The 12,255-nt window shown below is 44.3% G+C and overlaps 1 protein-coding gene across 1 annotated transcript in view; it reads left to right on the forward strand.

Annotated features, from left to right (window-relative positions):
* LOC137345007 (LHFPL tetraspan subfamily member 7 protein) overlaps positions 1–12,255 on the forward strand; it is a 221,340-nt gene that overhangs the window by 110,839 nt on the left and 98,246 nt on the right. Inside the window, exon 2 of the mRNA XM_068008340.1 lies at positions 7,534–7,672. Within this exon, the coding sequence (XP_067864441.1) occupies positions 7,534–7,672 (139 nt within the window). The remainder of the gene's footprint in view (positions 1–7,533; positions 7,673–12,255) is intronic.

Below are 12,255 nucleotides of genomic sequence, written 5' to 3' on the forward strand. Positions count from 1 at the left end.
GTAGAAACAAAATACAAACAGGCAATGGGACAGTTGCTATATCTTGCATATAATGAACTCATTGTCAGCATGTCTTTCTTTGGGCTAAGTGAGAGGAAAATTTCCATTTTGTCCTTCCATAGTGCAATGTTTTCGAAAAGAACCAACTTTCCAGCTGATATACTTTCTGTCACCCAGCCGCTGCCTAGTCCCTGGAGTTATTAGTATTCATACAGCATTGATAATAGCAAATGTATTACATGCATGAGGAGATTATGCAACTAATACATGTGTCATTAAGCTTCTTTGACGTGTTTCAGTGGTTGGCTTATGAGCAAAATGCACCTTCCTATGAAATATGCCTGACAGCTGTTTAATTAAAACGTACTCAGATGGAAATGCTGTTTGGCAGGGAGAAAGGAGCAGGATCCATGACTTGGACTGGCAGTGCCAACAGCCCGAAAATTATCTTCTATTGAAAGACTAAATTTCAACAGAATTATGAATTAAAAGAAATACTGGTGAATTAGTGTTAAAAGAATGAAAGACAGGCTTTGCATTTATCCAGCATCTTATCGCAACTCTCAAACATTGCGAAGTGCTTCACATACAGTGGATTACTTTGAAGGCCTGTGAGTTTTCTGTGGGCAAATCATGTGTTGTACAGAACACTCTCTTCCTTGGATGCTCTGACCAGATGTGATGAGACTTTGATTATTTTTCTTGGCTCAGGAAGTTTGTTGACATCCCATATTTCTTTTCTAACAAATAAACTTGGTAAACATACTTTCCAGTTGGATAGTAATCAGCAGCAGAAACCCTGGATGATTTTTCCCTTGCTAACCCAGGGGTACTGATGGCAATGGCACTATCCCAACTGCTGCCCTAGCTGGATCAATTGACTGGAGGTCGAAACTGGGACCTTCCAGTCTGCATGGCTGGGCTATTCCGTGCCCCCCCCCCTCCAATATTCGTGATGCATCTCCTGGGGCGAACTTCCATCCATCATGGAAATGTGGCCTGGACCCTGGCCAGTTATCTATCCTCAGGGTCATTTAAGCCTCTGCCCAAGATTCCACCAAAATATGGCCAGGCACACCCTCTGTACCAGTTTTTTCTCATCCTCTCCTGAAGGAACCGAATCTTGGGGGGAATTGGAGTTGCTGCTCTGACCCTCCAGTACTTTGCCAGCTGGCTGTTCTTTATGTGCGAGTCCAGGAAGAGAGTGCTGGTGGGCTATTTGGTCAACGTCCAGACAAACACACTGTCCGCGCCAGGCGTCCACGCCAGGCGTCCACGTGGGCGCACTGTCCTCGCCAGGCGTCCATGCGGGCACACTGTCTGCGCCAGGCGTCCACACTGTCCTCGCCAGGCGTCCATGCGGGCACACTGTCTGCGCCAGGCGTCCACACTGTCTGCGCCAGGCGTCCACGTGGGCGCACTGTCCTCGCCAGGCAGGCACACTGTCCTCGCCAGGCGTCCATGCGGGCACACTGTCTGCGCCAGGCGTCCACACTGTCTGCGCCAGGCGTCCACGTGGGCGCACTGTCCTCGCCAGGCGTCCATGCGGGCGCACTGTCCTCGCCAGGCGTCCAAGTGGGCGCACTGTCCTCGCCAGGCGTCCACGTGGGCGCACTGTCCTCGCCAGGCAGGCACACTGTCCTCGCCAGGCGTCCATGCGGGCACACTGTCCTCGCCAGGCGTCCACGTGGGCGCACTGTCCTCGCCAGGCAGGCACACTGTCCTCGCCAGGCGTCCATGCGGGCACACTGTCTGCGCCAGGCGTCCACACTGCCCTCGCCAGGCGTCCACACTGCCCTCGCCAGATTTCCCCTCATGCACTCGCCAGATGGATTCTCCAGCTAGCAATCAGGAGCAGGAACCATGAACGATTTTATTCCTTTCCTAGCAGATGTGCTGAGACCAATTGTACTGCCGTTACTGCCCCTTTGGCTGAGGACAGCTAACTCAGTACAGAACAAGGATTGTACCTGGGGCCTTTCTGCCTTGTATGGCTCAGTTCCACAGTGGGCAAAGTGTTTGTCCCAAAGCCATTTGGAGAGCTGCCCCAGTTCCCCTTTACAGGTCTACGCTGCACATAGTGCGATATCCATCACTAACTACGGACTGTTTCCTCCATGTGCTGGATCGTTGGTGGTCAGCTGGCATCTAAAAAACTGGCACTAAACTTCGTGCCAGTAACACTATGAATCATTCACCCCAATTTAGTGAGCGCTTAGAGAAATCCCATGCAATAACCAGTTAAATGAAATGCAGAGCAGCATTTGTGACATGAATGGTTACTGCAAACTTAATATTGATTTGAGAAGCTATCTCAGTTGTGAAATAAATTTAATCGGAGTATTAACCTTGTGATTAAAGGAGAATAATCCACGACTATTAAACAGTGAAGTCACCACTCAAGAACAACAAGAACTGCACCGTCACACTTGCATAGGTTACTCACTGCCATTAGTTTGTTAACCACACAAGATAATACCATGTACTTCTCCAAAACAGACTACAGCTTGATAATTCATTGGCTCCAGGATGAAAAATGTGCTCGTGACTATAAATGAACCAAATCTGCGCTGCTCCTTTATTGCTCTTCTTTCACAACACACTTGAATGCTTTATTGAACAAAATCAAAAGTGCCAAGTGTTTTCCATCATTTTCTATTCTTATTATAAAAATAAAAAGCTTTGTCGGCACAATGGTGAAACCAAAAATGATCGGTGGAAAGAAAATAACGGAGAGCTACAAGGTTCATAAGAGTAGGAAATGAGATAGGAAAAATCAACAAGGGGTTGGATGATTGCAAGCTTGGATTTGAAGAGCCTGCAGTTTGTAGAATGAAGGGAAGACTGAGAGAGCGAAGTTACATTGAGTCTGAAACACAGAAACAGACCATTCGGCCCAACTGGTCTATGCTGGCCTTCATGCTCCACACGAGCCTCCTCCCTCCCTACTTCATCTAATCCTATCAGCATACCCTTCTATTCCTTTCTCCCATGTGCTTATCCAGCTTCCCCTTAAATGCATCTATGCTATTCGCCTCAACTAATCCTTGTGGTAGCGAGTTCCACATTCTTGCCACACTTTGGGTAAAGAGGTTTCTCCTGAATTCCCCATTGGATTTATTAGTGACTATCTTACATTGATGACCTCTAGTTTTGGACTCCCCCACAAGTGGAAACATTTGCTTTACATCTACCCTATCAAACCCTTTCATAATCTTAAAGGCCTCTATCGGGTCAGCCCTCAGCCTTCTCTTTTCTAGAGGAAAGAGTCCCAGCCTGTTTAGTCTTTCCTGATAAGTATATCCCCTCAGTTCTGGTATCATCCTTGTGAATCTTTATTGCACCTTCCCCAATGTCTCTATGTCCTTTTTTATAATATGGGGACCAGAACTGTGCACAGTTCTCCAAGTGTGGTCTAACCAAGGTTCTACTCAAGTTTAACATAACTTCTCCACTTTTCAATTCTATCCCTCTCGAAATGAACCCCAGTGTTTGGTTTGCCTTTTTTATGGCCTTATTAATCTGCGTCACTATTTTTAGTGGGGTTTTTTGTACCCCGAGATCCCTCTGCTCCTCTACCCCATTTAGACTCCTATTATTCAAGCAATACGTGGCCTCCTTATTCTTCCTACCAAAATGCACCACCTCACACTTATCTATATTGAAATTCATTTGCCAATTACATGCTTATTCTGCAAGTTTATTAATGTCTTCTTGCATTTTAACGCATTCTTCCTTTGTATTAACTACACACCCCAATTTAGTGTCGTCCGCAAATTTTGAAATTGTTCTTCCGACTCCCGAGTCCAAATCGTTAATGTAAATTGGGAACAACGATGGTCCCAGCACCAATCCCTGCGGAACACCACTTCCCACCTTTTGCCAGTCTGAGTAGCTACCCTTAACCCCCACTCTGTTACCTGTTTTGTAACCAGCTTGCTTTCCATTCTGCTACCTGTCCCCAACTCCACGTGATCTGACCTTAGGCATGAGTCTACAATGTGGTACCGTATCAAAGGCCTTTCGAAAATCCAAATATATTAAGGACTTCCTGAGGAAGTTAGAGTCAGGAATTGTGCGATCAGTCTGAATTTCAACATTTGATTTTAATAGAGAGCATTTTGAGGGGACAATAGGGATGACAATCTGAACAAGATTCTGGAATATATTTATTTATATATGTTTAAATCTGATTTTCCTGCCTGTTCCTTCATGGAATCTTCCTGTGTCACAGCTGTGCACTGGCAGAGGATGCCCTTGAGATTTGTTCCCAGTCTCTGTCAGTGCCACTCTATAGGTAGCTGTGAGAAAGTGAGAGACAGAGACCCACAAGGTGACCCACACCATGAGCACAACTCAAGGGTTACAGCATCTTCAAGTTCATGCAGTGATGTTTCATAACCCTCCTGTCCACCAGGTGCATCTGTGTTAAACATCCTTATGTTCACATTCCGCTATGGCCTTGCCCCTCCCTTTCTCTGTAACCTCCTGCAACCCTGTGAGATCTCTGCGCTCTTCCAATTCTGGCCTCTTTTGCATCCCCAATTTCCATCATCCCACCATTGGCCTTCAGATCTGGAATTCCCTCCCGAAATCTCTTGGCCTCTCTACTGCTCTTTAAAACCTACCTCTCTAATCAAACTTTTGGTCACCTGACCTAATATCTCTATGTGGTTCGGTGTCATATTTTGTCTGTAACACTCCTGCGAAGCGCCTTGGGACGTTTTACCATTTTAAAGGCACTATATAAATGCAAGTTGTTGTTGCAAATACTTTTGTTTAACTTTGATAAGTGAGATGGCAAGTGGGACAGATCACTGATGCCCCTGCAGCTGGTAGCAAGGAGGAATTGGGAACTGCCTGGGCTCGACTGACCCCTTCTGATTTTCTCTTTTGCTTGCAGGGGCACACAGCAACATCTATGTTGCGCTTGTCCCTCTCATTGATTTTAGCTCAGATAAGGAATTGACTTGACTGCAGATCAACTCTGCATTTGTCCTTCACTCCATGGCTTAGCTTTTGAGTAACTGTAGCTGTATTTATATTGTGTTAAGTACTGTGCTACTGCTGCTAGCTCCCGCTGCACATGTCCAGCGCAGTTGGCAACAACTCAAAATAAACTTATTGGGTTCGCTAAGGCTAACAGCCAGAAAGACCAGTTTTCTTTTGAACTGGGCCTTCCTGGTTGGCGCCCTTGGCAAATCCAGCAGCACGAGCAAATGTGCCTCGCGATATAAAAGCGGCTTTTCACTATCAACCCTTGATGCTACCTCAACTTTGAGGGCTTTACCTGATTCACAAACAAGACACATTTACAATGGGGCTGATAATGCAGTCCTCAGCATTGGGTGCCAATGCTGAGGACTGCATTATCAGCCCCATTGAGGCTTGCTGAATGTTCGGTGCACAAGACATGTGATAATGCGTGTCTTTCACACATAGGGTGGTAGAATTGGGAGCTCCCTCTCCCAAAAGACTGTGGATGCTGAGCTTTCAAGACTGAAATCAATAAATTTTTGTTAGGTAAGGGTATCAAAAGGATGTGGAGCAAAGGCGGATAAATGAAGTTGTGGTGCAGATCAGCCATGATCTAATTGAATGGAGTTTCACAGAGAAACTCCTCAATTACGTTTGCCTTTTACTCCTATGCCACTCTTAAGAGATTTTAGTGTTGAGGAGCCTGTTTGTAAAGAGATCATTCTTTAGATGTTTGATCTCCATCAATGAGCTTTCAATTTCAAGCTCTCAAGCAATAGTGCATGACTGACTGCTCAAAAATGGCCCAAATTGGGCAGACATCAAAACACTGAAGTCACAGTGGATCTATTCAGCCGACATTGTTTCACTGCAAAAATGAGATGTGTGCTATTTCGGACTTAATACATTCTGTCTGTGAGGGGGGACAACTAACCTAGTACCAGAACTTGCTTAGTGTCAATCTGTGACTGCCCACGTGTAAATAAGTGACAGCAGCCTGCGATGACTCACCTAGTCATTTCCCCTCCCTCCTTAAAGTGTGCAGCACTACTAACAGAGAACTGTGGCTATGGAACAGTCCATGCTAGAACGTGTCTGTGCTCCTCAGTACATCACCGTACCAGCCCTGTGCCAACAGGCTGAAAGCAGAAAATCATGTAAATAAGTTGGGCTGTAAAATAAAGAAGTTGGCGTGTAATATAAATCAGGCAGAGCTTTAATATAAACTAATGAGGCTGTAATATAAATGAAACAGAAGCACTGTGATATGAATGAGCGAGGGCTGTAATTTAAACAAGGCAAGACTGTAATCTAAATGAGATGGTGATCTAACTGTGCTGTAATCGAAACAAGGCAAGATTGTAATATAAATGAGACAGAGAGTTGTAATATAAAAAGGTGTGACAGTAATATAAATGAGTTTGTATTTTAAACAAGATTAGCTTATAATATACAAGAGTTAGGGCTGAAATACAAACAAGAGTGGGAGTACAATATAAATGGTACAAGGTGGAAACACTAACATAAAGGAGGTTGGGGTGAAATATAAATGAGTCTTGGCTGTAATATAAACACGGGCTGAACATGAGGCCATTCTGCAATATAAATGAAACAGGGCTGTAATATAAACAATTATTGTCATTCGCAAGGCTGGCTTATAATATGAACAAGACTGTGCTGGAATACACAAGGCCATCTTGTAATATAAATGAGACTGTTTTGTAATACACATGACACCATCCTGTAATATGAGATATGGCTGTCATATAAATGAGACAATGTTGTAATACATTGGTTGGCCTGTAACCTAAATGAAGCTGAGCTGTAATCTTAATGAGACAGTGCTGCTGTCAGCGGAAGAGCTATCTAAGGAGGTGGTTTTCTGAGGCTCCAACAGAGGGAGTAGTCCCAGCGAACGTAAGTGGCTGCTGACAGTGTGCTGGACACCTTCTTTTCCAGCTATCAGCACTTAGCCCACCCTTACAGGCCAGTAATTCAGGTTTCACATTGTTGCCCTCTACAGACCTTCTTCCAACATCAGGGAACTTCTGTAGCCAGAAAATTATGGTGCTGCCCTCACCCCACCTTCAGGCACACATCTCTTCCAGTCAGCCATCACTGGACAGCAACCAGGAGTGCGGACACTGGCTCATTTATCCTGTTCTCTAGTAGAATGATGATCTGATCAGTTGTAGCACTCCTACTGCCACATCACCTGAGATCAGTAGTGACCATGGATTGAAACTGGGACCTGCCCAGCCTGTTTACTCTGTACCGCACCATGCGGTGCATTTACCACCTCAATAATTGTGATTATCACATTTTCCTGCACAAGTGGAATAAACAACGTATATCAGTAGCATCATCTGTGTAATAATACAGAGGAATATCAAGTTCAGACAGGGTTAAGCCCATTTATCACTCCTGCTGAAAGAGTTGTCTCTCCAGATGTGTGTGGGGACCACCAAGACCCAGCAGCCAGAGGTCTGCCTGACTAATTGAAAGTTTGAACTGAGAAGCAGGACTGAAACCTTTGCCCATCTGTTGATGTTTCAGACGAGTGCTGTTCTGTGCTCCGGAGGCTGCGTTCTGCTGGCTACCAGCGCTCTGCTGGCTATTGTTACTGTCTTCCTGCCAAGTGGACTGTGTGAAAAGAGGATCTGCACGCTGGCTGGCTACATGCAAACAACAGCGGGTAAGTGAACTCACTACTGTATTTCTCTCTCTCTTATGTTGTCCATCAGTCTCTCACAGTGGGTCCGGTACCATAAAGACACTGTGTGGAAATTACAAAACAGTAATTGCACACACAGGGGAATGTAATGGATTTATCAGGCCCATAAGGTTGGATCTTAATTGCAGCTCACGTGATATCCCATCAGCAGTTAGCGTCAAGACTTCAGGCTAAATAAGACAATCCATGTTATTTTAATTGATGCCCTGTATAGGTTTGTAATGAAGATATATTATAAGTACGATGGATCAAAACTCACAGGCAAGTGGGCCCGCAATGTCCCAATAAACACATCAAGCGGGCAAGGATTGCCGCTGGCAAACACACTCGGAAATTGGTCTTATTGTGCTCCAAGTTCATATTTTTGTTTCTCATCAATTATCTGCCTCCTCCTCTCCGCCCAGAAGGCATTGATTCCACGCTGGGATACAGGGCCACAGGGGCTCATCCAAGTGACGGTTGCTCATGCATGTGACTCAATAATGAGTTTCAATAAGCTGGTTAACTGTGGAGGGTCATCATAGCTTTCCAAATCCAATATCCATGCACACTCTTCCATCCCGGACCGCGGATCAGGAGTGAAAATCCTGGCCAATTTTCATCTTCCTAACCCAAGGCCACTGAGGCCAACTGTAGCCCCCTTGCTACTGCCTTGATTGAGATCATCTAACCTGGTATAGACCAGGGATCAAACCTGGGACCTTGCTAGTCTGTATCACTCAGCTATTCATTGAAAAAACTCAGTGTCATCAGCAAAGTCTAAAATAATAGTGTTTTGTTGGGGTGGGGAGGGGCACTATGATGATCAGACACAAGTTTCCAACTGCGATACCCTCATGTATTCACTGGATAATTGGGACAATTATCATCTAAAAACTGCCCTAATTAAAACTGCCATAAGAACAAAAATGAATGAGCTGCTAGCTGAGTGTGAATGATAAAGTAGGTTAGATGGTAGCTGGAAAGATTTTCCAATTTTATAATTAATGTTTTCATTTGTCAGAAACACAACAAGCTTAGCTGGATGGTGTAGTGTACCAACAATCAGACCGCAGAGGGAGGATGGACTATCTAGACCCACTCTGCTAAATTCGTATCTGAGGTGCAGCAGGCAGGAAGGCAGAAGGAGGGGAAAGCCACAATGGAGCAGTCTCTGGCTTCCTGACAGCTGGCTGCAAGGGGGCATTACAATCGCCTGAGAGCAGCTCTGGGCCTGTGCTCATGACTGCAGGCATCAGACCAGTTAAACAAAAAATAGTTTAGGATAAAAAATGAAAACTTAAGAGGGGAATTTACCCAAAGGTCCTGATAAAAATAAAGTAAGAAAGCAACCCAAGAAAGCACAACACAATAAATGCACGCTATCTTACTGCAGATGGTGAGATACAACAGTTCCTTAACAAGCACTGCACGTTCAAGTAACTTAATATGGTCTTTTGTACAATTGAAAATTGCCTGAAACTCTTTAAGCAGGATAGTGGGATATTCTGGTTGGTAGGCACAGTTCCCGTTAAAACCTTAAATACTTCTTTTTCCTGCAGATTATTTTTAATTATTCACTCACCCCTGTATTTTTAGAAGATATTTACTCCAATAGCTTAAGTCAACTTTTCCCTTGGCTCCTCATAATTCCCTGTTGAACTGTTATGAACAGATCTGTTGCGTAGATCTCGGCCTGCGTCACCTTTGAACCTGTCATCAGCATGTCATATGACTGGCAGGCATAAACTCATCCCACAACCAAACTTCCCACCCTCTACAGAAAATTCTAAATGTCGGTGTGTTAATTAAACATCTAGAGAAACTGGGGAACCTGGGGGCGGGGATAAGAATTCCTTTATGTAGATACGTCTATAATATTAAAAATCTTACATTTCTGGCCCACAAAACCGTATTTCCTTTTGTCACCTTTTTGTCACACTTGCGTATCAACTTTTGCCATTATAAATTCCTGTCACGTTTATAATGGAAACTGCCTATGTAAACTTGTCACACTGTAATGACGTCTTCCTGCCAGTGGTGGCACTATAGCACTTCAGCTTGTACTACAGAATAACTTCTATGCTCCAACCAGCTCTATTTCTCTGCTTCCCAAACTGCCATAAATGTTGCTGTTTAACTATAAATAATTGTAAAAGTATATTATGTAAAATAAGGACTGAATGTATGACTTTGAAATGGGGACTGAATTATCCCCTGCCCTCTAACCCTGTTCCAGCTGAGGACAACACCTGGGTCTTGTCTCCCTATGTGCAATGCCACAAGGAGATCAATTAGTTCAGAAAGATGTTGTCTGTTTGCTGTTTACAGTTTCACTAGAAATACCAAACAGGGGAAATCTTCACAAACATATTTACGATGTTGCTTTAATTAAATTATTACTGTACTTTCCTCAGGCTTTGTGTGGGTCTGATCTGTGTTCATGCCTCAAGTCAGCTGGCTAATCCCTTACTACAAGGATCTGCTCAGCCCACACACTGCTTCAGAACCAGAGGAAGTCTCCTCCTCAAGACTCCTACCAGCTATGAGGGAAGAATTTACATGTTATAATGGAAGGAGTTTTTAAGTCAAAAAACGTAAACAACAAAAGTGCTGTTGTTTTTGAAGACTATTTTTCTAGTCACTCATTGCCGTACTGCATTGCGGTATTATTGCAATTTGCCAGATTGTTGCAACCCAAATTTTTGTTCACAACTCCCAATTCACAGCTACTGTCATGGGTTGCTGGGGTTTGGGGGCGGGGGAGGGGGGTGTGGGGAGATTAGATCTGATGCTCTTTAGCTGCAGTTGCAGCTGCGTCTTTGACCTCCCCCTCTGAAGTTACCATAAGTGACCACCTTGGGGTGGTGATCTCTGCTATCCTGACACATCCCCACCCGGTCAGCAGACGTCACTCTCAAAAGGGAGAGCTGAATGTAAGTGGCCCTTTGCGGTGTCATCAAAGAACCTCTCCAGTTTTATTTAGTTTCCACAACGGCACAGAAGTGCAGTGCTGAAAGGTCAGAGTAAAATGTTTATCGTGGTAAGCGTTCCTGTGTCTGCATCGGGAACTGAGAGGGAGAAATTCACTTAATGGTTTCGATCTCCTTAATGGTGTGGTTTCAACTACACCACACTGATCTGGCCAATGAACTTTTTAATTTGGGCTCTGAACTAAGCTTTAAATGGTGTTCTTAAAAACCCTGCATAAACAAGACAAAGTTAGCTAATTTATATTGAATTTAAATTATAAAGCAATTTCCTAAAGCACTGTGCGGGCTGAGCAACGAGGATCCTCGCAGCAAGCAATAAACCCGCTGGGCTCAAATCATGAACACAAAATCTTTTACAGTGACAAAAATTAATTGAAGCTGCATTCCCCACAATTTTAGTGTGAAAAAAAAAATCAATGCGACTTTTGGGATCCTGGGAGCTCCATCCAACTACTCAGTGGACAACTTACAGTTACTAAACCATGCAGAACCCGAGGCAGGTCCCAAGCTTGATTCTTGGTCGGTGCTGAGTTAGAGATGAGGTGGGGAGGTCAAGGTCATAGGCCACTGCAGCAAAGAAGCAGATGATCTAATCTCCCCACACCCCTCATCCCACCAACTCATGGCAGTGGCTGAGATCAGGGAGCTGTGACGAAAACCTGGGTCTCTGGCAAATCATATCAATGCCACAATGCAGTACAGAACTGAGGGTCTATTGATTAAAACAGTAGTACAGTCTTTTGTTGTTTGAATTTTGAGGCCAGGAAGGGGGGTTGGTGGGGGGAATATCAGCCAGGATCCCTGCTCCTGATTGCTCACTGGTTAGTCCTGCTGAAAAATGAGCATGTGTGAGGGTTGGTAATCACTGTCTGGGTTGATACATATAATATGAACAATTAGACGTATTATTATCAGGGGAGTGGTCAGCACAGGGAACTCTATCTCGGCATGTACTTAGTTTTTATTCCCATGAGTTCAGAAGGTTGAGGGTTGCTCTAATCGAGGTATTTAAAATGATTAAGGGATTCGATAAGGTGGACACAGAGAAACTACTTCCTCCAGAACAAGGGGGCACAATCTTAAAATTAAAGCTAGGCTGTTTAAGAGTGAAATCAGGAAGCACTTTCTCACACCAAGGATAAATGGAAATCTGGAATTCCCTCCCTCAAAAGGCAGCGGACGTCAGGAAAACTTTCAAGACTGAGATCGACAGATTTTTATTAGGTATAGGTATCAAGGGATATGGATATAAAGTGTATATGAGATACAGATCAGCCATAATCTAATTGAATGGTGGAAGAGGCTGAATAGCCTACTCGTGTCCCTGTTAATATATTCCTATATAGACAGTTTCCTAGAAGTAAAGGGAATTAGGGGTTACGGGGAGTGGGCAGGAAATCGGACATGAATTTAGATTTGAGGTTAGGATCAGATCAGCCATGATCTTATTGAATGGCGGAGCAGGCTCGAGGGGCCGATTGGCCTACTCCTGCTCCTATTTCTTATGTTCTTAAGTCCCGGCCTTCATGAAAGAAGAGGAGAAATTGTTGAGGAGAGGGAGGCAGTAGCCAT

Source organism: Heptranchias perlo, chromosome 28 (genome assembly GCF_035084215.1).
Source record: "Heptranchias perlo isolate sHepPer1 chromosome 28, sHepPer1.hap1, whole genome shotgun sequence".
Taxonomy (NCBI): Eukaryota; Metazoa; Chordata; class Chondrichthyes; order Hexanchiformes; family Hexanchidae; genus Heptranchias; species Heptranchias perlo.